Source organism: Micromys minutus, assembly GCF_963924665.1.
Source record: "Micromys minutus genome assembly, chromosome: 2".
Taxonomy (NCBI): Eukaryota; Metazoa; Chordata; class Mammalia; order Rodentia; family Muridae; genus Micromys; species Micromys minutus.
In genome coordinates this window covers 56,060,754-56,086,442 of record NC_137971.1, presented here as the reverse complement: position 1 = coordinate 56,086,442, position 25,689 = coordinate 56,060,754, and the positions used below count along the sequence as shown (strand labels likewise).

The 25,689-nt window shown below is 44.5% G+C and overlaps 2 protein-coding genes across 5 annotated transcripts in view; both read right to left on the bottom strand.

Moving 5' to 3' along the window:
- The window catches only part of NAP1L4 (nucleosome assembly protein 1 like 4), a 35,288-nt gene extending 21,583 nt beyond the window's left edge, over positions 1-13,705 (bottom strand). For 2 of the 3 annotated variants that reach the window (XM_080911338.1, XM_080911340.1), the window contains exons 1-6: positions 13,638-13,705; positions 6,174-6,204; positions 4,424-4,482; positions 2,662-2,761; positions 401-542; positions 149-235 (exon numbers count right to left, since the gene is read on the bottom strand). In XM_080911338.1, the coding sequence (XP_080767464.1) occupies positions 149-235; positions 401-542; positions 2,662-2,761; positions 4,424-4,482; positions 6,174-6,187 (402 nt within the window). In that variant the 5' untranslated portion in view covers positions 6,188-6,204; positions 13,638-13,705. Of the gene's footprint in view, positions 1-148; positions 236-400; positions 543-2,661; positions 2,762-4,423; positions 4,483-6,173; positions 6,205-13,622 lie in introns of all 3 variants that reach the window. The other variant, XM_080911339.1, reaches the window with a different exon arrangement.
- A 5,599-nt stretch (positions 13,706-19,304) lies between these two features.
- Positions 19,305-25,689, bottom strand: part of CARS1 (cysteinyl-tRNA synthetase 1) — a 42,283-nt gene continuing 35,898 nt past the window's right edge. For both annotated transcript variants that reach the window (XM_080912367.1, XM_080912368.1), the window contains 5 exons: positions 24,497-24,577; positions 23,671-23,738; positions 21,719-21,778; positions 21,205-21,288; positions 19,305-20,414 (listed from right to left, as the gene is read on the bottom strand). In XM_080912367.1, the coding sequence (XP_080768493.1) occupies positions 20,280-20,414; positions 21,205-21,288; positions 21,719-21,778; positions 23,671-23,738; positions 24,497-24,577 (428 nt within the window). In that variant the 3' untranslated portion in view covers positions 19,305-20,279. The remainder of the gene's footprint in view (positions 20,415-21,204; positions 21,289-21,718; positions 21,779-23,670; positions 23,739-24,496; positions 24,578-25,689) is intronic.

Genomic DNA, 25,689 nt, shown 5'->3' with positions numbered 1-25,689 from the left:
CCATGTACCCAGTGGAGAGAAGGGAACTACTGGAGTCTCACTCTACAAAGCTTCACAGACAGAAACCATGAAGCAGAACAAGCAAGCCCTTGAGTTCATCTCCCAATACCACAAAAATAACTAGGATTAATCAACACTACATACTTACAGCCAACTTGTCATCCTCCTCATTCTCACTGTGCCACGCTGACTCTGCATCTGTGGGCTCCACGTCACCAGTGATGAATTCTCTTCTCTACATAAAAAGCCAAGAGTCCATCAGCACATTAGGTTCTCTGCAAACTCAAAAGCTAAGATGTTTACACAGGCCTCTGAAAAGACAGTCACAAACTCTTTAGGTGGTACTGTGTCTCATCCCACAGGAGTTACTGCATAAGGCAAGCACATTAACAGCACGTACCTTGTCAAACAGAGGCTGGTACAAGGCTGCATACTTCCTCTCCAGGTCATGAACTTCCTCGTAGAACTTAGCTTCTATGTGCGCACACCTCACCTGGAGCTGCTTCAGAGCATTAATTCTTCTTTTGACAGCTTTGGGTAAACTATGAAAGAACAGGAAATAAAACACCTGGTGCCAGCAAAACAACTACATATACACATACAATAAGTACCCTGACTAGAAAGAGCTGCTAAAACACTACTTGCAAACAAGTCAACAGAAAAGAATGGACTGCTTGCTGGGTAAGGTGGTATGTGCCTTCCAGCAGAGGCAGGTGAGCATGCACAAGCCCAGCCCCATCTACTTAACAAGGACAGCCAGAGATATGTAGTCCAAAAACAAAAAAAGACGAAATCTCATAATATATCAAAAGCAGAAATGGGGGATCAGTTTAATCAGTTTATAAAATTGCTCTCTTGTACCAACCAAACTGGTAATGAAGAGCACACCAAAGAGCACACATGAAATTCCACCATGTGGGAGGCTACAACAGTAAAAGTAGAAGTTGAATGCTATTCTGAGCTTCACAGAAACCAAGGAGGAAAAGTGTAGGTCACAGGTAGAACACTAACCTAATATGCAGATAGCCTTTGGTCCAATTCCCACCACACAAGACACATATACCCACAAACACCACAGATACACACACCCATCAAAAACAAACGAGGTAGGGATCTGGGCATGGTATTATGCAACTATAATTTCAACACTTGAGAAGTGAATGTAGAAGGATCAGATGTTCAAAGCTAGCTTTGGTTACATAGTAAATTCAAGCGTAGACTGGCTACCACACAAGATATCTTTCAAAAAACCAAAGACTGGGGCTAGAGAAATGGCTCAACAGTGCTTGCCACTCTTACAGAAGACCTGAGTTCAGTTCTTAGCACTCATGTTGAATTTAAATAGTTTAGAACTACCAAAACTCTAGCTCTAGGGAAATCAGATGCCTCAGGCTTCTATGTGCATCTGCGCTCAAGTATGCATGCCCACACATATATACTCATAATTTAAAACAAACAAAAGTCCACCAAAGAGATGGCTCAGTGGGTAAGGACATTTGCTACCAAGCCTGAGGAGTTAGGTCCCTGAGAATCAAAAGATAGGACGGGGAAAAAACCAATTCCTTTAAACTGTCTTCTGACCTCTAAACACACACACACACACACACACACACACACACACACACACACACACACACACACGAAATAATAAAGAACAAAAGCAAAACTCCCACACAAGGACAGACAGGCTAGCTGACAAGGACTCAGGCATGTGGGCCCTGATGCTGGAACTGAACAGACACATGAAGCCTATTGACACCCTCATAGAATTCTCTCCTAATCACACCAGCTAAGAGTTTCTTTGCCTCAGTTCCAGAGTTTCTTTTTTCTCTTTTTGTATGAGCACTTCTAAAATCACAAAAACCAAAACAAAAATCATGCAGGGCAGTGGTGACAGCCTTTAGTCCCAGCACAATGGTGGCAGAGGCAGGTGAATCTCTGAGTTCTGAAGCGAGTCTGGCCTATGGAGCAAGTTCCAGGATAGCTAGGGCTACATAGAGAAGCTCTGTCTTGAAAAAACAAAATATAAAAGGAAAGAAAAAAATAATTTAACCCATAAAATTGTTTAAATTAAAACCCAAAAAGTAATGCCACCAGGTAGCAAATTTAAATACAGGTTCATATAAACAGCCAGTGCTAGCCCAATAAATATGAGACTGTTCTCACAAGCTATCCTCACCCCATGCCTCTGTCCCAGTGAGCAAAACCAGAAAACCAGACACCACTCTCAACTCCTTCACTACATCTTACCACCTACTCTACCATACAAACAAACTGTACCCACTGAGTAAACCTAGAAAGGCCTCTAAATGGACATAAGAAAATGTGCAGTGTCTCCTCCTACTGTAGCAACTAAGCCTTACCCAACTGGACATGGAGCTTGAGGGGGCTCACCTCTTCCAGAAGGCAGACAGGGAAGCCCCGAGAAGCAATGACTCCTATCATGTCTACCATACAACAGAGCCAGAACACAGGTCTCCAGAGAAGGCTAAAAGTACAGGTGTCCTACAGGAGGCCAGATAGCACTCTAGCTTATTAGTGAAGTCCTCTACCAGCCACATGGTGGCACTGTGCACTACCAAGCAGACAAGATGAGCTACTCCCGAGTTATGAAAACCACACTTAGGGTTTGTTCTGTTGCTTGACTGGCTGTATACTTACGTTTCTATGTAACTAGAAGGAGTGTGAGAGACGTTGTCAAGACGTTCCTGCAAAGCTGCCAGCACTTGTGGGTTCTGCATCACCTGGTCTGTGAGTTTTTCTATGAGGAGTTGGAAATGAGAACAGTTATTTAGCAGCTAAGAACCCAAACACCAACATGGACCCCAGGTTCATCAACGCAAGCTACTCAAAAGGCTGAGCAAGGAAATGAGTCAAGACCTTATCTTTAAAAAAAAAAAAAAAAAAAAAAAAAAAAAAAAAAAAACACAAGAGAGTTGGACTGTAACTCAATAGTACAGTACTTGCCTAGCATATGAAGCCCTGGGGCTCAATCATTACAACAAATGTCTCTTGGAAAGATATTCCCAGGTGGGTATAGTAGCATAAGCTGCTAATCTCAGCACTCGGGAAGGAGAGGCAAGAAATCTGAATTCTGGGGGCAGTCTCGACTACATGAGTTCCAGGACAGCCAGGGTTACATAGAGATCTACACAGGGCTATCTCAGAAAACAAATAAGCAAAAGAGTAGTACACATCCCCTAGTGCTTTTTAAACCAGTATTCAGTATAAGAAAAGAGGCTTGTATTGGGTCCAGTTAAGAAGAAACTGTAGCACCTCAGACCACATTTGCTTTAAAATAAACAATATATGAATCCCAACATATGTCTATTTATATTTGCTCCTAAATTCTAAATATAATAAAATACATCTTAGAGACTTATATCTTAAAAATATCTTGTTTGGTGGTGGTGGGTGGGGGTCTTAGGAGGCAGAGGCAGGTGGATCTCTTGAGTTTGAGGCCAGCCTGGTCTACATACATAGTCAGTTCCAGGACAGCCAGGGTTACACAAAGAAACCCTGTCTCAAAACAAAACAAAAAAAGTATCTCTGTTAATCACCCCAGTGGGTGGATGGTGATAGTCAGAGGCCCCTGCCTGTAGTCAGCTAAACCCTAGGCCTCGGAGATTACTGACTACCATCTTTCAGGAGTTGGTAATTAACTCTGGTTACACCTTGCTCAACAGTACCATTGGTGTTTGGAAGCCAGGGACAAGGACAAGATTAGCCTCTAAAGCATCACTTAGTCCAAAGAGATGGCCCTCTCCAGACTGCCCTCTTCCTGAGAAGCCTTTTCCCCACCCAAACCTACCTGCAAAAAGTACTCTGACCTCCTCCTCACATGCCTTTGTTCTAAACTTGTAACACTGAGCTATTATTTAGAACCTGTTCCCCAAATAAAAAAAGGAAACACCAAGAGAATAGGAACTGTCCTCCACTAGGTGATGGGAGTTGAACAATTCTCTCATACAATCTAGGCCCACCTGGAACTTAAGACCCTCCTGCTTGGACTAAGTGCTAGAATTATACATATCATGGTCTGCATACCTGGCTCAGACAAAGATTAAGATTTTTTTCATTTCACATTATTCTTGTATGTATTCAATCAGATATGTACTGTACATGACTGCATGTGAATTATATACACAATACATCTAGGTTCTGCTTCAAAATAGGCAGGAGAGGAAAGTTGGGCGCTAGTCCGGTTAACATTCTGACATCCAGCCCATGTGAGAACCAGTTTTTGTTTTGTTCTCTTTCATGGAGCTGAATTTCTAAATGAATCACTAAATGAAGTGCTGATTTTTCTCTTAGACAAAAATTCATTACTGCTATTATAATTATTGTAACCCAGTGGTTCTGGAAAAGACTCCCAGTCTCACAAGGAACCCTCTATAATAACTGCTTTATCCATTGCACTGACCTGTATTACTGGCATTTTTAGCAGCTTCCACAGAATCTGCAGGGCCTCCGTCTGAAAGACTAAAACAACAAGTTTGCAAAGTGTTATGAACAGACTCTCAGATATAGCACCAAATGGCATTTTTTAGTGTTTATCCAATGTATTAGGGATCTGTGCTGCAAGAGACTTCAGGTCAGGTGAAGACAACATGATGCACTATACCCTTTATCCCAGCACTTGGGAAGCAGAGGCAAGTTTATCTCTGTGAATTCAAAGCCAGCCATGTCTACATAGTGAGTTCCAGAACAGACAGACCTACATAATAAGACCTTGTCCCCCAAGGAGGTAGGGAGACAATAAACAAAGACAACATGGACACGTATGTTATTTCCTTCCTCCCATTTAAAAGATCACATCCATCCAACTCCATTTCCTCACACCAAGTACAAAGGCTCATTTCCCCTTTCTGTTCTGAGACAGGGTCTAACTCAGTAGCCCTGGCTTCCTAGGGTGATAATTGTGAATCACCATACTTTGCCTCATTTTATCTCTGAAATTAAAAGAAAAAAAAGTGTATGTGCGATGATACACATCTTCAATCTCAACACTTGGGAACAGGGGCAGGTGGATTTCTAGGAATTTTTAGCCATCCTTATGCAGAGGGAGTTCTAGGCCACCCAGGGCTAGAACATTGAAACCCTATCTTGTTTTGTTTCGTTTTTTATTTATTTTATGTACACTCTTCAGACACACCAGAAGAGAGCATGGGATCTCATTACAGATGGTTGTGAGCCACCATATGGGTGCTGGGAATTGAACTCAGGACCTCTGGAAGAGCAGTCAGTGATCTTAACCGCTGAGCCATCTCTCCAGCCCCAAGACCCTGTCTTAAAAACAAAACCCAAGAATAAAAATTATGTTTATGAATATGTCCATATGTGAGTATGTGCAATGCCAGTGGAGGCCAGAAGAGGACATCAGATCCTCTGAACTGGAGTTTGTGAGCTGCCTAATATAGATGATGGGAACAAAAAGTAAGGTCTTTGCAAAATGGCACACATATTAAACCACTGAGCCATCTCGCTAGTCCACTAATTTTTATGTTGACAGTCAATCTCTTGATTGTATACTTGGTCTGTAGTGCTTAAGCCACACCACTGGAACAACAGTCTACCCTCTGGTCAGCAGAGCACACAGTGGCCTTGTGCAATAGACACAATGGTTGCAGTGCTCTGCCAACCATGCAGCATCACCAAAACAATGGGCTTCACAAACATAGGCCTGATCGGCTACCAAAGAGCCATGTATACCTTCCTGAAGACAAAGTTTTACAAGCCCATCCAGTGCATCTCTGTGACATGAAAGCAGAGGGAGCTATGGGAAAATGAAGGGCAATTATGAGCAAAATTAATGACACCCATGCATATGAAAACATCTTCTATTTTATACATGCCAACTAAAAAAATTAAAACAACACTCAACAACACTGACCTTGAACATCCCACTAAAAAAATCCCTTCCCTGATAAGTTTGTTAGATTAATTTCACCAAGGGTAGGAAAATAGGGATTAAAGGCTAGGGAGCACAGAAACTTCAACAGAAACAGCTGGGGTCTAAGATCAATGTCTTTGCCATTAAAAGGGGGGGGGGGGACACATTACCACTTGAAGTTTAAACTAGTTCACTTTGAATTCTAGTTATAACTCTATAAATATAGTGGGCTCTAGCTCTCTACCTAGAAGTCTAGTAAACAAAGTCCGTTTTGGCTTACCTGTTTTCTGCCATCTGAACACCTTTGTCCCCTACAAATGAGAAAGTTCACAATTACATTCACACACACAAATGTTGTATTACTCTTCCAAAACCATGATGGCACTCCACCAGTCATGGCAGTTGAGACCTCTTTGCAGGTGAAGGAAATAAACGTCCTGACCTGAAGTTATATGAGCAGGCACATGTCTAATCTCTTAGACAGGTACACTTAAGATCTAGGTTTCACTGGACATGGTGGTGCATGTCTTTAATCTCAACAACTGGGAGGCAGATGCAACCACATTACTGTGAGTTTGAGGCACAAAGAGTTCTTGAACAAATAAGGCTACACAGTGAGGTCATGTCAAAAAATAAAATTAAAATGAAATAATCTAGGTTTCATGCTTTAAAAAATACTTTTTTTGAGACAAGGTCTCATGTATCCCAGATTGGCCTTCAATTTGCTTTGTAGTTGATGACCCTCCATTTCCAACCCTCAGTCTCCACATCCCCAGTACTATGATGACAAGTATACACCAGCATGCTGGGCATAAAAACCAGGGCTTCATGCATGCTACAAACTGAGCGAGATCCACAACATTCTTACTGACACTAAAGTGACCAGCCTTCACAGTAAGAAAACAGAATCCTAATCTGCCTTCTCTCTACAGTAAACCTAAAAGATCCACATAGCAACTTACTCAAACAATTCAAAAACACATTGTTTGAAACGTCTCTCAAATATACAGAATAATGCTAATCTATCTTTTACACCACCTTCGTGTAAAAACACTGTGAGACACTCAAATGACCACTCTGTAAAAATACTTGATCTTCAGGCAGCCTTCTTGCTTTAAAGGGGTATGATGAATTGAGGAAACCAAACAAAGCCCCTTACACTTGCCAAGTGTACATAAGACCTTCTGAAAGCTATGCTCCTGCTAGGAAAACAGGAGACAGGAAAGACAGTTCCAGCAAGAGTGGTGGGCAAATAACAGTTAAATAGCTGAATCTTCTATTAGGTTTTTATTGTTTCAAAATAAAATGTGTGCAGGTGGCTCATGTCTTTAATCCCAGGATTTGGTGGGCATAGGCAAGTGTCTTACATATTGAGGTCCAGGCCAGCCAGGGATACACAGGAAACCCTGTCTCAAAATAAACTCAAAATGCACTAAAACATGTAACATGCATGTTTATGTTACATGTCTTAAGTTACAGTTTCTATCACTGCAACCAAACACCATAACCAAAAAAAAAGGGGGGGGGGGGAGAAAGTTGGGGAGGAAAGAATTTGTTTATTCTGCTTACATGTCCACATTGCTGTTACCACCAAAGGAAGTCAGAACAAGGAACTCAAGCAGGGCAGGAACCTGGAGGCAGAAGCTGATGCAGAGGCCATGATGGATGCTGCTTACTGGCTTGCTTAGCCTGCTTTCTTATAGAACTCGGGACCACCAGCTCACTCGAGATCCCACCCACAATGGCCTGGGCTCTCTTCCATTGATCACTAATTGAGAAAATGACTTAAACAGCTGGATCTCATGGAGGCATTTCTTCAATTGGGGCTCCTTCCTCTCTGATAACTCTTGTGTCAGCCAGTACATATGACTAGTCCTTTAAAAATTTAATGGAAGCAAAGAGAGTAAGGCAACAACAGTGCTGCAGATGACCAAACCCACAGCAACACAGCAGCTTCCCATACTCAGCTTTACCTCCAAAGAACCTTCCTCAGACCCTAGATCTTCTTTGGAGTCCAAACTCCATGGCCACAGATCTACATTCCTACATCTACCCTACGAAGTTCACCATTCTCAATGCCAGCAAACACTATTGCCTGGATGTCCAACAAGGCTTTTCTACTGTATAGTCAAATGTGGTTTCCCATCCCTTGCTATTCTTAACTTAGATGACAAGATTTTCATGTAAGATTTCTGGGTTAAGAATGAGCAATAAACATTGCTGAGCTGGCACACAATGGCACTCCTTACACTTTGGATCCACAATTACAGTACCCCACTACCTACTTATGACTAACAGCATCTTATCTAGACTACATTCCCAGCCCACCAACCCTTCCCAGCTGTACAGCAAACCTCAGCACGAGTCTCACCATCAAAGACTGAGAAATCACTCACACTTGAAGCAACTGTGAAGGTCAATTGCCTCACCACAGTGGTACAGCAAGCCAGGCCATCTCTATGACATATTCATATGGACTATCCTGCCCTGTGATTCTATCCTCTGCACACTGAGACCAAGGCAAGGCAAAGAGCCAGCACACGCTCCAGCACCACCCATTACTGTGTTTACCAAGCACTGAAAGTCATGAAGAGCTATGCAGGTGTTGAGAGAAACATCCATTTTGTTTTTAAGGTTTAATGCTGGTTTTATGAAGCCACAGCACAAAACCTTGTTAGGCAAACCACTTTTAAAAGGCATCAAGAGCCAGAATAATGACGCACACCTGTAATTCCAGGACTTGGAAGGTATGCTAGCTACATGTCATGTTAGAGGCCAGCCTGAGATACAGAAGAACCCGTCTTAAAAAACAAAACAAACAAAACAATCAAGTTAGACTGTGACAGTCATCAGGGGATAGATACTAAGTTAATAGAATACACAGGTTTAGGTTCCCTTTTAGGTTTAGGTTCATTTCCTTCTTTGCTCCAAACATCAAAAAAAAAAAAAAAAAAAAAAAAAAAAAAAAAAAAAAAAAAAAACCCAAAAACTTTGAGACACACCAGAAGAAAATATCAGATCCCATTACAGATGGTTGCTGAGATTTGAACTCAGAACCTGTGGAAGAGTAGTCAGTGCTCTTAGCCACTGAGTCATCTTTCCAGCCCAACTTTAAACTTTTATAACAAATTTTAAACAGGCCACGTCTTAAAGATTAAAAAACAAATTAAACAAACCTTTTATGTGGATGAATGCCTGCCTGTATGTGTAGCATATATGTGCAATACCCAAAGAGGTCAGAGGAGAGCACCGGATCCTCCTGCAACTGAGTTATAGGTGGTTTTGAGCCACCACATAGATAATGAGAACCAAACCCATGTCCTATACAAGAGCAGCCAGTGCTCTTAACCATTAACACCTAAACTGGCACTCCTAAAAAACAAAGAAAACATAAGTTGTGGAGTGGTATCACACTTTCCAAAACCTACACTTTTATATATTATCTGTCTTCATAATTCATAAGAGCCAAAGGTCTTCAAAGTCTTAAACACAAGATAAGCAGTGATTACTATTATCCTAAACTGGCCTGGAGAGATGAGTCAGTGGAAAAAGGTGCTTGCCTCTAAGCCTGATTGCCCTCTGACTTCTACTTCTGGCACATATGCATGTATAAAGGAACTCTACAGCACAGTGACTTGGTTCACAGTCTGAAAGACGGCAGGCTGACCCAGAGAAGCTAAGGATGTGTAACCAGGTCCTACAGGTGTACTGACTTGCAACTCAGGATCATATCAAAGAGGCAAAGGAATGCCCTGTTTTAAGAAGGAATCAGGAAAGGTCCCTGGTGTTGTGTGTGTGTGTTTGTGCCATACACACAGCGGTTAGGAATCAGTTCTCTCCTTTTAACAATGTGGAGCCAGGGAACAAATTCAGGCCTTATGGCTTTGCAGCAGACACTTTGCCAGCTGAGCCATCCTGTTAGCCCATAATATTTTTAAGCAATCAGATGTATATTAGATTGGTCACTGCAGGTGCTAGGTGGTGCTTTTCTGCTTTTTTCTGAAACCTTGAATCAGTGAAGCCAAGGAACAAAGAAGAAAAACTTCCAGGACAGAGCATGTGCACTGACTCAATGTAGAGTTCAGGGCTCAGCAAGGGGCTTGGCATAAAACAGGTAGCCAGTCTGCCCAGTTAATCCCTGCATGTAAATTCCACTGTACTGAACTCCCTTTGAACATCTTGGCCTATCCTAAGCCATTTTGGAAGACACAAGATAATGACATTTCCTTAGTCACACCTGCTTACAACATGTACTGAAATACCTCCAACAGAAGACAGCAGGCCATCTCACCAGCAATTTCTGGAGGCCAAACCATCAGGCTTCGGGAATAAAGGAAAAATGATTTTTTCCCCTCAAGCAAAATGCTCCTCTGGTATTTGAAAAGTTATAAAAATATGAACAAGCAGGTTTTAGGACAATTTTCTTAATCTAGGACTGGCTATCTCTTCTTGTTAAGAGGCATTTCCCCCCATATTTGAAATTACAACCTCTCAAGACTCCAGTGTCTCAAAAGTATCCTCCTGCATCTGACTCTCACCTGCTCTCACTGCAGGAAGAGCAAGATCACTCACTATTTGCTTTACATTGAAAACACTAGACATGTTCTGGATATCTTGCATGAATAAGACACAAAGCCATAAGGCTACTCTGAAGTAACTGAGTGGGACTTAAATCATAAATAGAAGTATCTTTTTGTACATAAAGCTCAGAGCTAATCTCACCTCACTAGACTGAGTGAGTTTCCTGGACACAGGATGGAAGCACACTGTTAACAACAGCTGACAGAACACATAAAAAAGGAATTTAAAGCTGGGCAGCAAGCAGTCAAAAGGTAAAGTTCAGAGCTAGCTTCTGTATTCTTCATACAACAAAAATACAATATGCCTCCTGTTACCACGAAACCCAGTAACAGACCAAAGCAAAGCAGGTGAGCTTCCTCTACAGAAGACAGAGCTGACTGCTAAATGAAAACCAAAAAAAAAAAAAAAAACAAAAAATCTATGCTTCATCAACCATGTCTTCAAAATGCCACTCTGCTATTTACCTGTTTTTACCCAACAAAACAGGCCTCCCGATCTATGATCAATAACAGTCTCCCAAGTGTGGTCTAGGAAGCCTTTATGCTACCACTATCAGGCAGTCCCTAGCAAAGGCCGAGGGTAGAAGGAAGTCCCTGCTATTTCCCTAGCGCCTCCCTCTACTACAGTAGCAGGTGTAGCAATCCTAAATGCCTAAATGCACTTTATCTTTCTTGCTGTAGTGCTGGCTGGCCTTGAGCTTCCTGCGTCTACCTCTGAAGTGCTGAATACAGATATAAGCCAGTATACCCACTTACACTTCCTTGTACTCATTTGCTAGAGGTCCCCAACAGCTCATTCCTACTGCCTTCTTCAAAACAGGTCACCTGAGCCTGGATCCAAGCAGTGAAAGTACTCACCCATCTGCCTATTTCACACTGAGAGTTGCCCTTAGACCTTCAGATTTAAACTACCCTTTCTTAATTTTTTTAAATTTAAAGATCCATTTATTTATAAAAGTACACTGTTGCTATCTTCAGACACACCAGAAGAGGGCATCAGATCTCACTGCAGATGTTGCAGATGGCTGTGAGCCACAATGTGGTTGCTGGGAACTGAACTCAGGACCTCTGGAAGAGCAGTCAGTGCTCTTAACCACTGAGTCATCCTTCCAGCTCCCCTTTCTTAAAATTTTAACTTACTTATGTGTATGGGTGGTTTCCCTGCTTGTCTGTGCACTACTTGCAGAGGCCAGAAGAGGGTGTTGGAACCCTGGGAACCTAAGTTAAAGACCATTAGGAGCCAACCTATGAGTACAGGTTGCCAGAACTCCCAATCATCTTAACCAGTAAGCCATCTCTCCCACCCCTAAATTACTCTCTTGCCTAGGAAATTTTTTTCTTTCAAAACCAAAATTTTAGGTTCTGGCAATTTTATTTTTATACAAATACAACACAAACTTTTATACACAGCATAAAGACAGCTAGCAGGGACTTAGTATACTTTCACTAATAAGAAGCAAATAGGGGAAAAAAGTCGGATAGGATCTTGCGGTGTTACCTGTGTTTAAAATTTGTTAAAAGACAGATTTTAAAGAGTTCCAGAGCAGCTAGGAATATAGGTGTACACTGACACATTTACCCTAGTTAGGGCATTTTAAGATTCAAGTACAAAGTCAGACCCAAGTGGTGAACTACCTCATCCCTAAGAATACCATCCCTGCAGGAGTATTATTTATTACCCACTAGCAAACTTACACACTCAACTACACAAAGCCAAACAGCCAACTAACATGCCATAATGGCCATTTCTGAGAAGATCCCAAAATATATACACTTCCCCCCCAGAACTTTGGCAATGAAATTCCAGAATTTCCAAAAAATGATAAAAATCACTATGATTTTCACCAGTTATTCTATACTGACTCTGAAAAACAGTTCAGGATTTAAAGCTAAAACATCAAAATTTAAGTGTTTAGATGTTATGATATTGTGAACCAATAATATTGGTCAACTAAGGAAAAAAAGACCAACAACTGAGTTTTACAGCATCTACTTCAGTTAAAGGCAAAAAATGATGTAAAGCTGTTTTCTCTGAATCTCACTGTTCATTTGAATGGTATTTGTTTCAATATGGTATTTATTTAATAAATATTTATTATTAAAACAGAGCCAGATTAAATCTATTTGAGTTTAGATGCAAGCTATCATCACACTTAATCCAACAGGGACTTAATTTGCAATACAGGTCGAACACTCGTATACCAAAAAGTCAGAACATCCCCAAAACCATTTCTTTTCGGGCTTTATGACACACTTTGGCCTTCCAGATTAGGGATGCTCATCTACCAAACCTACAAATATTCCACAAACCGAACCACTTCTGAACCCAGGCGTTTCTTGCTAAGGCACACTCAGCCTGTTGCACCTACATCACGTATTACTGTGAATGAGTTAAGACATGCCAAGAGCTTAAAGGAGCCACTGGTGTGTAGTAAGCAGAGATTAGTCACCGAGAGGGGGCAACTACTATGACAGGAAGGAGGCAGTAACTTAAAAGCATGTAACTTTTGGACCAAAAACTTGAACTTGAGTCTTTTTGCTGGGGAATACACATACGCTTGTTACGGCAGCGTACACGCAGGAAACTACCGCGGAAATTCCTACAAGATGCAGCAAAGCAAAATTGGAGGAAGTGCTGGTCAACTTGCCCCAAGGATACCCGTGGGAGAAGGGGCACTGCTAGCGACCCTGAACCCATAAGGGGCCCACGGATCTGTCACTACGCTGGCTCCGCCTCCACCGCAGGCTCAGAGAGTGAGGTTTGACCAGGGCACCGTGCGGAGAACATGCAAAGCCCGGAAGGGCGAGGCGGCGGCCCAGTAGACCCCTTCCTTCCTTGGCGCGGTTTAAGACAAGGCGCACCCAGGCCCACCTCTCTGGGGAAGCCTTGTCCCCTCAAGGAACCGCCTGCCCGGCTTCACGTGGGCTCTCGGGCGGCGGGAACAAAGCGCGCTGACCTTCAGCCGGGGGCGGGGCTGCACGGAGGAGGGACCGGCCTGCCATCCGCCGCAACCAGGCGCACGGACCTCTGACCAGGCCGCGGCCCACCTCTGCTCGCCGCCATGGCGCGTCGGCCTGCCCGCGCCGCCCACCCCCCACCTCTGCCTTCTCCGTCCCAGTCCCTTTCCAGCCGCTCGCCGCGCCGTTACCCGTCAGCACCGCACCTCGCGCCTCCTGCGGCAGTGGCGCCCGTCCTAAGCTCGCTCCGGGGCTGAGCCGCCGTGGTCGCCAACAAAACTACCTACCATTGGCCGTATCACCAGGCTCCGCCCTCTGGTAGCAAGACAGGCAACGAGTGGACAATAGAGCTGTTTATCAACTGCACCCAGGCGCTAGGAGAGGCCACATCCAATCAAAACCTGTTGAGGGGGCACCGCGCGGAGCCTAAACCCGCGAGCTATATGTAAATAGAGTGGTGACGTATACTCTGGCGCACGCGCAGATCCGTGCCTCTTTAAAGGGGCTGCTGGGCTCGTGTAGGGTTTATAACCTTATAGCTTGAACTGGCTAATTCTAGGGTTTGAGCTTCCTGGGCCATGTCGGCACTGTTCGCAGATTACTTACAACCTCCTGCTCTCTTCCGGCCTGGGGAAAGCACCGCCTACTTCCCAAGGCCTCTATCTACAGTGCCTGCTTGACCTGGGACTACCCTTCTGATAGAAAAGTTCAACACAAATCTGTACTGGATGGTTTTGTGGTGTCAACTTCATACAAACTAGTTATTTGAAAGAAGGGAACTTTGAGAAAATGCCTCCATAAGATCCAACTGTAAGGCATTTTCTTAATGATTGATGGGAGAAGGTCCAGCCCACTGTTGGTAATACCATCCCTGGGCTGATGATGGGTTCTGTAAGAAAGCAAGCTGCACAAGCCAGTAAACAGCACCCTTCCATGGCCTATGCATCAACTTCTGCCTCCAGGTTCCAGCTCTGCTTGAGTTTCTATACTGACTTCCTTCAATAATGAACAGCAATATAGAAGTGTAAGCCAAGTAAATCCTTTCCTCCCCAACTTGCTTTTTGGTCATGGTATTTTCATGGAAGTGATAGATAACATCTGATAAAAATAAATAACTTGCTTGCAGATAATGTGTCTTTTCCTAACAAAATCTACAAACAAGGTAGTTGAAAACAAAGCTGGGTTAGTTTCAAAGTATGGTGGTGCAGCATGCATATCTTCAATCCCTGTACTTGTGAGATAAGAGATACTGGTGATAAAATGAGCAGTTTGTCACTTTCAGCTATGCAGCCAGTTTAGGGCCAGTCTCAACAACATGCAACCCTGTCTCAAAAATAAAACTTAAAATGAAGTGTAGTTACTGAAGGCTAGAAGGTTTACAACATTGTTTTACTATATTACTTCTCCTTAAATTGGAACTATGTATAAAGTTTCATTTACAAAATTAAGTAAACTCATGTTTTTACTTTAATTTTTTTGACATGCATCAGGATATAAGGTTGTTTTTTGATTGATTGGTGTCTGGTTTTGGTTTTCAAAGACAAGGTTTCTCTGTGTAAAAGCCCTGGCTGTTCTGGAGCTCACAGAAATCCTGCATGCCTCTGCCTCCCGGGTGCTGGGCTTAAAGGCTGTACTGCACCACCACCTGGGTTTTAACTCATTTTTATTTGGGGAGTGAATGTAGTTAAGTCAGACAAGTATAGAAAATAGTTTGGCAGCTAGGGACTCCATTTGGTTTGAGTCCACACATACACCTCTTCTAATAATGCTCTGAGCAGTGTAAAAGTCCCCTCAACATATTTTTTTTAATATTAAAAAAAAAAAAAAGACATCAGGCAGTAGTGGGCACACACCTTTAATCCCAGCACTCAGGAGGCAGAGGCAGGCAGATCTCTGTAAATTCAAGGCCAGCCTCTGGGCCTTTCACAAAATATTTCTGATGTGTACTATATTCACTTTTGGATACAATTTCCTTGCTACCTTACAATCTGTGTGTATCTTTATTTCAATCTTTTGAATAAAATACTCAGACCCCAAGAACTGGTAACAAGTTTAATAACTTTATTTCATTATTTATTATTTTTGAGACAGGGTTTATATAGTTCTAGGCCGTGAACTCAGAGATCTGCCTGCTTCTGCCTCCTAGGATTAAAGGTGTACACTACCATGCCTGGATTAATAAAGCTATTTGAATATCCACTGAATCAGAGGAGTTAAGAGAGGTGCTCAGGTGTGTGTATGTGGGGGGGGGGGTCTACAGCATGACACAACTTAATTTTTAAACGTTAATGTTTAGTGTTTTTATTTTTATCTATAGGTTTCTTGGTCTAGTTCTGGCTGTCCTGGAACTTGCTCTGTCTGGCCTCAAACTCAGAGATGCACCTGCTTCTACCTCCCAAGAACTGGGATTAAAAATCCATCACCCAGTTTAAACTTTTAACTTCTTTAACTATAGCTGTCAATTATATCCTTTGAACAATCTGACTTGGCCACATCTACAGCTGATCTTAAGTTAGGTAGGTTAGCCTGGCTTTCAGCAGCATGCACTCATGTCTTAAATACGGACTTTTACTCCATGCCTACACTTAGATCCAAAACATGCACCATTTCTTATCTCTGCTTAATAAGCTTGCTAACTTTGTTCCACTATGACTTGCCTTGACTTTTTTTTTTTTTTTTTTTTAACTGTGGTATAGTCAAGGATCCAGTTTTACCTGAGTGGAGGTCTCCAAGGTGGAAGGAAATGCATCATGCTGGGCTATGTACCTTCCTTGCTGCTGACAAGGGTACCAGGGAGGTATTTCCTCTAGGTAGCCTGGGGCTGGAACAGGGAGTGCAGTACCAGCTGTCTCTCCAAGACAGTTTACCAAGCGAGAATAAGCAAATTGTCTTCATTTCTTAGAAATGAGTCTTTTGGGAGGCTGGTGAGCTGGCCCAGTGGTTAAGAGCACTGTCATCTTCCAAAGGACTCAGGTTCAATTGTCAATAATCACATGGCAACTCACAACTGCTTAACTCCAGTTCTAGAGGATCTGACACCCTCACACAGGCATACATGCAGGCAAAACACCAATGCACATGGAATTTAAGTTTTGAAGAAAGTTGAAAATAATGTCTAAGTCCCTTCTGTTTGCATGCTCCTGCCTCAGACCCTTCTCTTATGATTTAAGTCTTGCTGACAGTCCCCACCCAAGGCCTTTGCTTCCAGCCAGAACTCCCACCATTCCTGGTGTTTGCTTCAAGTCATTGTATTGTGCAGTTCTCGACACCTATTCCTTACCCTTACCTCCCTGCCTCTGGCTTTTGGAGGAAAGAATTCCGGAGTGGATAATGGCTAAGGCCGTACAGTAGTCAGCAGTGTAACATATCAGATCCTACAATTCTCAGGTTGCCTCTTATCCCTACTCAGTGCAGGGGAGCCCACAAAGGTGTCCTTGGGGGCCTCTGGCCCACTGATGTGACAGAAATTAGATGTGAAGGTAATATCAGACTGTAACTCTAGCAAGGATTGTGCTAATACCTAGTGGTTCTGGGTGCTCTGGCATCTTCTGATTTGAGTGTCAGCCCTGGACATTTCCCAGCAGGAATTTGAAGAACTCTGTAACAATGACTTCCCCAAAAATGTTCTTTGAACCCTTCAAATTACAATAGACAGCCATTACCATCTTCAACAGAATGGCTATGATTCTCTGCAAGAGCCTCAGATGGAGTGTGTCTATTACTGTTTCCCCATAAGATGTGGTGAAGGTCATTAGACCCTCATCTGGGAGTCCAACCACATCTTCCTGCACCTTCCTCCCTGCTGTAATTTTGCTTCAGCTGCTAGTCTATAGAAAGTAGAATGTTAATGATGGGGTGGATTGTGAGACTCTGTACTCCATGGATGGGGAAACCATGCTGGAGTGAGTCAGTGATGGCAGCTGTTTGGGGATTGCCTGTGTTTCTTTAGTTTCCTTCACTCATGCTCCTGCAAGCCCACTGAACTCACTGATTCGTTAAGCTAAACTTGGTGGAGTCTCTCACTCTAGTCTGTCATTCATGCAATGGCCTGCTATGAAATTAGGCAGCAAACTGGGTATGGTGGCTTGTGGCCGAAATCCTGTAACTCAAAGTGAGAGAATTGCCACAAGTCCCAGGGCAGCTGAGGTTACACAGTGAGTCCCAGGCCTGCTTGAGCTACAGGGTGAGGATCTGTCTCACAACAAATAAACAGAATTAGGTAACAATTTCACTTGCCTATAGGAAGACTATTTAGCTCTTGGCCTAGGACTTACAGAGATCCTAAAGGTGTGGGCCATTGTGCCTGGTGTGAGCATATTCTTTATAGTGTTTTCATTTTTTAATGGACATGGTAATTGTATACAACTAGGGCAGAATGTGACATTTCTATGCATGTTTACCATGTAGCAATTGGACCAACACATCTGTTACCTCAGACGTTTGTTTTGGTAACATCCAACAATCATGTCTATTAACAGTTTCAAATATTTTTTTTTATTTTTAATTGTATGTTTGTGCCTGTGAGTGATGTACCTGTGATCCATGAAGGTAGGAAAAATCAGACGCCCTGGAACTGGAGTTACAGGAGTTTGTGAGCCTGTGGTGCGTCCTCTGGAGGAGCAAACTATGCTCTTTACTGCTGAGCCATCTTTCCAGTCCTACGAGGTCAGTGGAAATACTGACCTTCCCCAGCCTCAGTTACATTACTTGCTTGTTTCCCACACACTAGCTGGGCCCTTGATTTACTCCTCCTGAACTCTGCTTGTAAAATAAAATACTAGTTGACACCTGCTTTTCTGCGACAGAAAGAAGGGGTGGCAAATGATTATCTGTCTGCCTCCTGTAGCTGCTGTGAGGTAGTATTACAAACTAGGAGCTTGCGTTACCAGAAACACATTTCACTGGCTGTGCAGAGCCAGCAAGAACAGCTGAAACAGTTACCACCCCCACGCATGCATTTTCCCCACAGTGTTCTATCTTGCATGACAAGAACATGAGATCAATGCCAGAGGCAGACATTGGCAGTAAGCATGGTTACTATATCATGTTCTGTATCATTCCACACAGGCAGGGTTGCCCTGTTATTCCCATCTCTGCAGGTCACAGCCATCTCAGCAGGTTGGATTTGAAAATATTACTTGGGAATCAGACATGTAGAACCTTTAAAGATCTGCTACTTTCTCCCTTAGCATAAGGCCCTCGAGACCCAGCTTATAGCTATGTCTCTATGTTGTCCTGTTCCTTTGTGGACAGACCACTTCTCATGACTGTGCCCACTGCTGTAGAAGGAGGGCATTTAGGGCCCAAAATGCCCTGCTGCCACACTCTGCCAACTTGCAAATTTGAATTGTCTGGAGGGACTATGTTAGTGCCTGTCCTGATCTGTCTAACCCACACACAATATACTGCTATTCCTTTCCTTCTTGGGTTTTACCTCTTACACAAGACCCTTGGCTACTGCCACCGAACTCCATTTGCTTTGCTTCAGATAATAATAGCTGGGTTCCGTTCAGTGGTCTTGCCTACATGTGCAATGCCTGTAGATGCTAAGAGCAAAGTTGCTGCTGCAGCCCATGCATCCTTCTGCACTCCTGCAGCTGACACACAGTGAACTTCTTACAGGCTGATTTATGGAGTTGTAGCCTCTCCAGCCCCCACCCTCTTGGAACCTGTCTCATCTCTTTACAGTGACATAGGTAGGCCTGAGATGCTTCTAAACAGAAGCCCAAGGAGGGATTATGCTAACCTGTGGAGTTCTATCCCAGAAAGCCACCTGGTGGTTTCTCTCTCAGGAAATGCACTATGGAGCCACAGCTGCCAGGCTGGAGATGTAGCCACCCTGAAGCCTCATGAGACTGGATACAAGGTGCACACCTTGGATGATCCTGTCTGATGACTATGTGAAAGACACTGTATGGCCTGTAGTTTCACACCACCACACTCCACAATACATGCCTATGGCACCCCAGGTACAGGTGGCTCCAGGATAGTCTGTCACAGGGACAGAGTGACAAGTATACTTACAACAGACACCAGCATACTTGCCACACAGGTTATGTGGCAACTGGGATCCATGTCTGCCCCGGTCTCTCTGAAGCTACCCTTTACAGCTTTACGGGTGCTAAGCAGGTTGTGGCTGCTGCATATACTTTTTTTTTTCCTTTTTCTCTTTTTAATCATTAGAGAAGGCTAGATACATTCAGCACAAGTGCTGATTCTTAGCAAGGGTGAACAAACAGGCAGGAGCAGGTGGAGAAGAAATGCATTTGAGTTGGACTAGATACCCTTTATCTTACAAGCCAGTGGTGCTGATCTGAGCTTGCTGTCATAACTGTAGTTCCAGGCAGCTTGCCAGAGCCCCACCCCACAGGGCAACTGTCCTGCTGCCACCCTGTCAGTTGCTCTGGGAAACCCGCAGTATGTGTTCATCAGAGTCAGACAGACAACTGAGTGGCTTTTGTCTGGGGCTCAGGGGGATCCGTTAGGCTTAGTTGGCATTTTACCTACTCTAAAACCACCAAATGTGCCAACACAGCAGAGATTAGCTCAGCTCGCCATGTGAGAGAAATTCCTCGGGCAGGCTGTGGCTGAAGGGACTCAATTGACTAGGAGGCCTAAGTGGCAAGCTGCTGACCAGGCGCCTGTAGGCCAGCTCTCCATGTGCTGAGAGGGCAGACCAGGCCTCACCATTCAGAAGAATTTATTATTAGTGTCCCAGAGCTGCTACCACTCTGCCTGATTCAGGAGTGAGAATAGCTGTAAACATGATCAGGGCACAGGCCTGAGTAGGTGTGGCCTAGTCCATGGCGGCCAGGCTGGCAAGGGTACCCCTCCTGGACTGCGGGGCATCACTGGAGGCTGCCGTTCTGCACCATTTGCAGATACTCCTTGTGCAGTTTCTCCTGGGCTTCAAAGAGCTTCTTCAGCTTCTTGGCCTGACCCTTGCTCAGCTCTTTGCCTTCAGTGTCGTGGGTAGGCAGACCCTGCAAGGACCACACAGATGCCATCAGTTCCCTCTGCCCTTCACTCCTCATCCCTGCTGGCAGGAGACACCTCTTCCCCTGATGTGGCTGTGTTTATCTATTATGTTTTTGAGATGGGGGATAGGTCTCAAGATAGAAACTGGCTGTTAAGTGTTGGCAAATGCCTTGGTAGGCAGAACTCTGAGTTTAAGGATAGAGTGAGTTCCAGGACAGCCAGGACTACACAGAGAAACCCTGTCTCAAAACCAAAAAAAAAAAAAAGAGAGGGCTGGCTTCAAGCTTGAGCTGCTTCTGCCTCTATCTCGAAAGTGCTGAGATCACAGCCCTGAGTTGTCTGGTTGTCTGGTCACCATCACATCTCTGCTTGTCTGGTCACCATCCTTAGTCCACTGTGCTGATTTGGCAGGGGAGCTATATCAGCTAAGAACAGAGAAAAGTCTGGAGCACTCTTCTTAGGGTGAGGAGCAGAGTCCTACTATAACTTCTCAGCTCAGAGGTGGCCAGGCAGATGTAGCAATGACTCTAAGGGCCTGCAGAGAGACGCCTAAGGGACAAGGCTGTGGCCTTGCACCTTGGGCAGTTGGGAGGGTCCCTGCACAACCTACAGATTCCTTTTTCTGTCACCTTAACTGGGCTTGGGGTCAGAACCTCACCATATAACTGACAGAGACAGCCTGGCTTAGCCTTTGCCCCAACAGGTCCCAGCTGTCCTCACAGGAGACCCCTTTGCTTGGACTCCAGCTTGGAGGATGTGGGCTACCAAAGTATGAAGAGCAAGGGGTTGTCTTACATTTTCATCAAACTTAGAATACTTGTCGATTTCTGAGAGGAACATCTCACTGGGTGGCGTCTTCATCTTGGCCAGCTTTGCTGCCTGGAACACACAACACACACAGACAAAATATATGTCACAGCCAGAGCAGCACACAGACCAGACCACCAACTATGCTCCCCACTCTAATTCCTCTATCACATGGCTTCCATGCCCATAAATTCAACATAAGCCCAGCAGAGAAACTGGGCTGGAAACCAGAAGCAGGGAGTGAAGACCATATAAGCATCCACTCCAGAGGTCTGGGGGCTGCAGTAATCGGCAGGTGGCAAGACTGTGGAGCTGGGGGCCCATTAAGGGCAATCTGTCCTTAGCTGATGCCAGGACACCATCTGAGGGAGGCAGGCAGAGGCCAACTCTGCTCCGAAGGATGCTTAATCTAAGCCCAAAGAAGACACAGAGAACTGTGTAGCAGGGCTCAGAGTGTGATTTTTTTCAGAGACCCTGAACTAAATAAACAAATAAAAGTTACTTCTTGCTCCTTTTTCTTCTTGGCCGCCTCTTCTTTCTTCCTCCTCTTCTCTTCTTCAGCCTAGGGAAGCAGCACACATTTGAGATGTGTTCTTGAGTCACCTTGCTGTCCTGTCAGGCCCTGCCCATCCCATGGTGCTTGACCATGGCACTGAATGTCAACTGTCAGCGTTGCTCCTTTCTCAGTGGTCCCTAAGAGAGCTGCCCTGAGCCTACTCTGCAAGCTGATGCCCACCCAACATGGTGTCTGCCTGTGTCTGACTCATAGAGCCCACTCACCATTCACTTCGTCCAGAGTTATGGTAGTGACAGCAGAGATAGAGAGAGCCCTTTTTGTCTGAAACAGTGTCTTGCTATATAGCCAAGGTTAGTCTGCAATTCATAGTAATCCCCCTGGCTCAGCCTCTTGGTTACAGACATGAATCCCTTCACTTACACACTTCTGTTCTTTTTCCCATTTTGACACCCAAGTCCTTACATGCAGGGACACTCTCCATCACTGAAAGTGGGGACAAGGGGAGAAACACTTAGAGGATGTACCAACAATTACGGTAGGCAAATGGCAGCACCCAGGACACTTGGCATCAGGTGGGAGCCAGGTGGCACACACAATGCTTCCTAAGTGATGAGCTTCACTTTAGCTGAGAGATCCACTTGTTCCAGGCAGTACTGTTCCTCTTGTCACCGCTGCCACTTAGGGCAACAGCCATGACTCTGCTATTCCATAGCCAGGGGCCTTAACAAAGTGACAAGGAACTCCAGCAAGCCAAAGCATAGCTGGCACCTCACTGAACACACCAAGTTCATGCAGGCCATGATCTAGAGGTGTGTAGTTTTATGCCCTGGAGCGCCAAGTGGGTACTCAAGTTCATCAAGAAGAGGGCAGGGGCCTGCAGAGTCAACTCACTGTTCTTACAAAGTAAAAGTTTTTTTCTAGCACCCTTTTCAGGTAGGTCACAACCACCTATAACTCCAGCTCCATTAGGGTCTGATATCTTCTGGCTTCCGTGGCTACCCATACATATATGTGGCATACACTCACACACATGTAGACACAAATAGACAAAGACTGGAAGATGGCTCAGTACTGAACAGCACTTGATGTGTTTCCAGAGGACCCAAGTAGGATTCCTAGCACCCATGTCAGGACCCAGTGCCCATTTCTGGCCTCTACAGGTGCCTTTACTCCTGTGGTATACAGATATATGGGATGTAAAACCAAGAGAAACCAAGAAAGGTTAAGCAACACCAGCAGTCATGAGAAAAGCTGCACCAAGTGCTGAGCCACCATCCTGCCTACTACTACCCCCCAATAAATATAACACTACGCTAAAATAGATTTAAAGAATTTTAAAGTTAAAAAAAAAAAAAACTCTTGGAAGGGGATGGTTGTGTACCCCTGTAATTCTAGCACTTGGGAGATAAAAGCAGTAGGCTCAAGAGTTCAGTTAGCTAAATCCTGAGCCTGGGATACATGAGACCCTGTTTCAACAAAACACAATAGAATAAAAGGCTAACTCCATTACTACCTCCTTAATATCTTGTGGAGATAAGGTCACACTATGTAGCCTTGGCTAACCTGGAATGAACTACATAAATCCAGATGGTCTTAAACTCAGAGAGATGCTGTGGCCTGCATCTGGAGTGTTGAAATTAAAGTAACGCACCACAATGTTCAGCCTACCCAGTTAACTTATCTTTGTAATTTTGGGGGGGATGTGGGGAATAGTTTCGAGACAAGGTTTCTGTGTGGCCCTGGCTGGCCAGGAACTCATACTATAGATCAGGTTAGCCCCAAACTCATAGTGATTTACCTGTCTCTGCCTCCCGAATGCTGGTATTAAAGGCATGTGCCACAACTCTCCAACCCAAACATCCATTCTTAAAACAACATAAAAGTCCAAGTGTTTTCATTTTCAGCAAATTCAAGCTCCATCACATTGACTTACTAACCCTTTTCTTTTCTTCCTTCTCTTTCAGTAAGGTGTCTCTGTCCACCAACTTCACCACTGTTGGCAGTCCTGAAAGCAGACAGTCGGTGAGACCCAGGGACTATGGACTAGCCAGGCTGTAACCCTGAGTGTTAGCTGAAGCCCCAACAGCACTCCCACATGGGGATGTAGGACACTGCCTTCTGGCTCACACAGACAAAAATCAGTGCCAGGAAAAGAAAACTGGTAAAAAGAAAACAGGGTAGGGCTGCAGATCAAGGGTAGAATGCTTGCTTTCGTAGCACTGCTTGAGGCCCTGAGACTTCATCCCAGCACTAAAAAACAAAATCATGGTAAAATAGGAAGGCTCTGCCTGTCCAAAATCATCAAATTCAACCCATTATTTTAGTAGGTGTGGTGGCTCACCAGTACTTGGGAGGTTGGGCAGAACTGCCATGTGTTCAAGCCTAGCCTGGGCTACCTGGTAAAATGCTGTCTCAAAAGACAATATTAAAAACAGTGCACTGTTCATTGTCTTTTTCCTTCTTATTAAGAAAAATACTTGCGGTGTGTCGAGCAAACCCCTGGAAGGAAATGAGCAGCGTGCCAATGCTGTCAGTCAGCTTCCGACAAGCACAGGTGGCTCTTCATTCCTACCCTATGTAACTCTTTGAATATTAAAGAGTTGGATTTTTTTTTTCTGTGTAGCAAAAGATCCCACGAAGTCAGAAAGCTTGCAGTAATACTGGGGTACATGCAGTTTATCTCCCCAAGAGTGTGAGGAAAAGCAGGTCAGCTGGAAGTACAAAAGAGCAGCTGCCCAGGTGCCAGCTCAAGGAATCACCTACCTTCGTGGTCTTCAAACCGCACCCCAAGCTCAGGCAGGATGTCGTCCCGGAGGGCATCACTGAGCTGCAGAACCTCAAGAACTGTAGGCAAGAAAGAGCAGCTCCTTTAGACTGCAGAAGGCCTAGGACCCCCCAAACCTGTGCCTCCTACAGTGCTGGCTGATGGATTTGGAGAGAAGTCCAAGGTAGAGCATAGGCTCACAGCCACTCTCAGCCACTCTCACGGCAAGCCCACAAGAACAATTGGGTGTTTTGGCACTGCAGACCAGTGCTGGGAGCCAGGACCTGCCTGATAACATTCTATGGACTGCCCCTAGAGACTTTTAGCAGGGACAAGTCAAGCTGTCCAGAGCCTGGTATGGCCAAACTTTGTCCCATAATGACAAGGCTCCATAATACCCAAAGCTACAGTCATTGCCAGCCTGGCTCAGCACTGAGGCCATGTCCCCTCATGCATATCTCCATACCAATGCTATACTTATTCAGGGATTTTGCCCGAGTCATAATAATGTCCTGAAGGGCTCCTCCCTTCCCTAACATTGTCACCTCACACACTTGCCACAGGCCCACCTCAGCAGTTTTGTTCATATGTCCGAGGGCTAAAAGTTCCTTGGTTGCTTGGCAAGACACCCCTCCCTGCAAAACCAGCCTCCGAATGCTCTGCCAAATCAGAATGTAGTTGGAGTCCTAGGGTTTACACTGGGTCTGATGGCTGGAGTGGCCCTCCAGTTGCTGCCTATCTTATTTAGAGATGTCAGTCTAGTCTGACCACCAGGTGCAGAGAAGGGTCACAGACAGAAAAACGTGCACACAACCTAAGAGATGACATTGGCTCTGGCTTAACAGGGAGCTTGGTTAGCCTGGTCAGACCTGGCCTGGCCACCATAAGAAGTGGCTGCCCTGAGGCTGATCGAGAACACACAGGAGCAGGAGACAGAGACACTGAGCAAAGCCAACAGAGCAGATAGGAATCAAAGGACTGTGTGTGTAGTCAGTCTCTGAAGGCTTGCACATTCCTAATCTCTGAGCCAGTTTCTCTGTTGGTACTAGTACTTATGATGACCAGCTGCTGTACCCTTCTCTGTGGACGGTAAGGAGAGATACTGGAAAGGCAGGTAGGTCAGCTCCACAGTCTACAGCAGATACAATACAGATTCTCTACTGCTCAGGCTAAGACTCCAATTCCCCTTGTA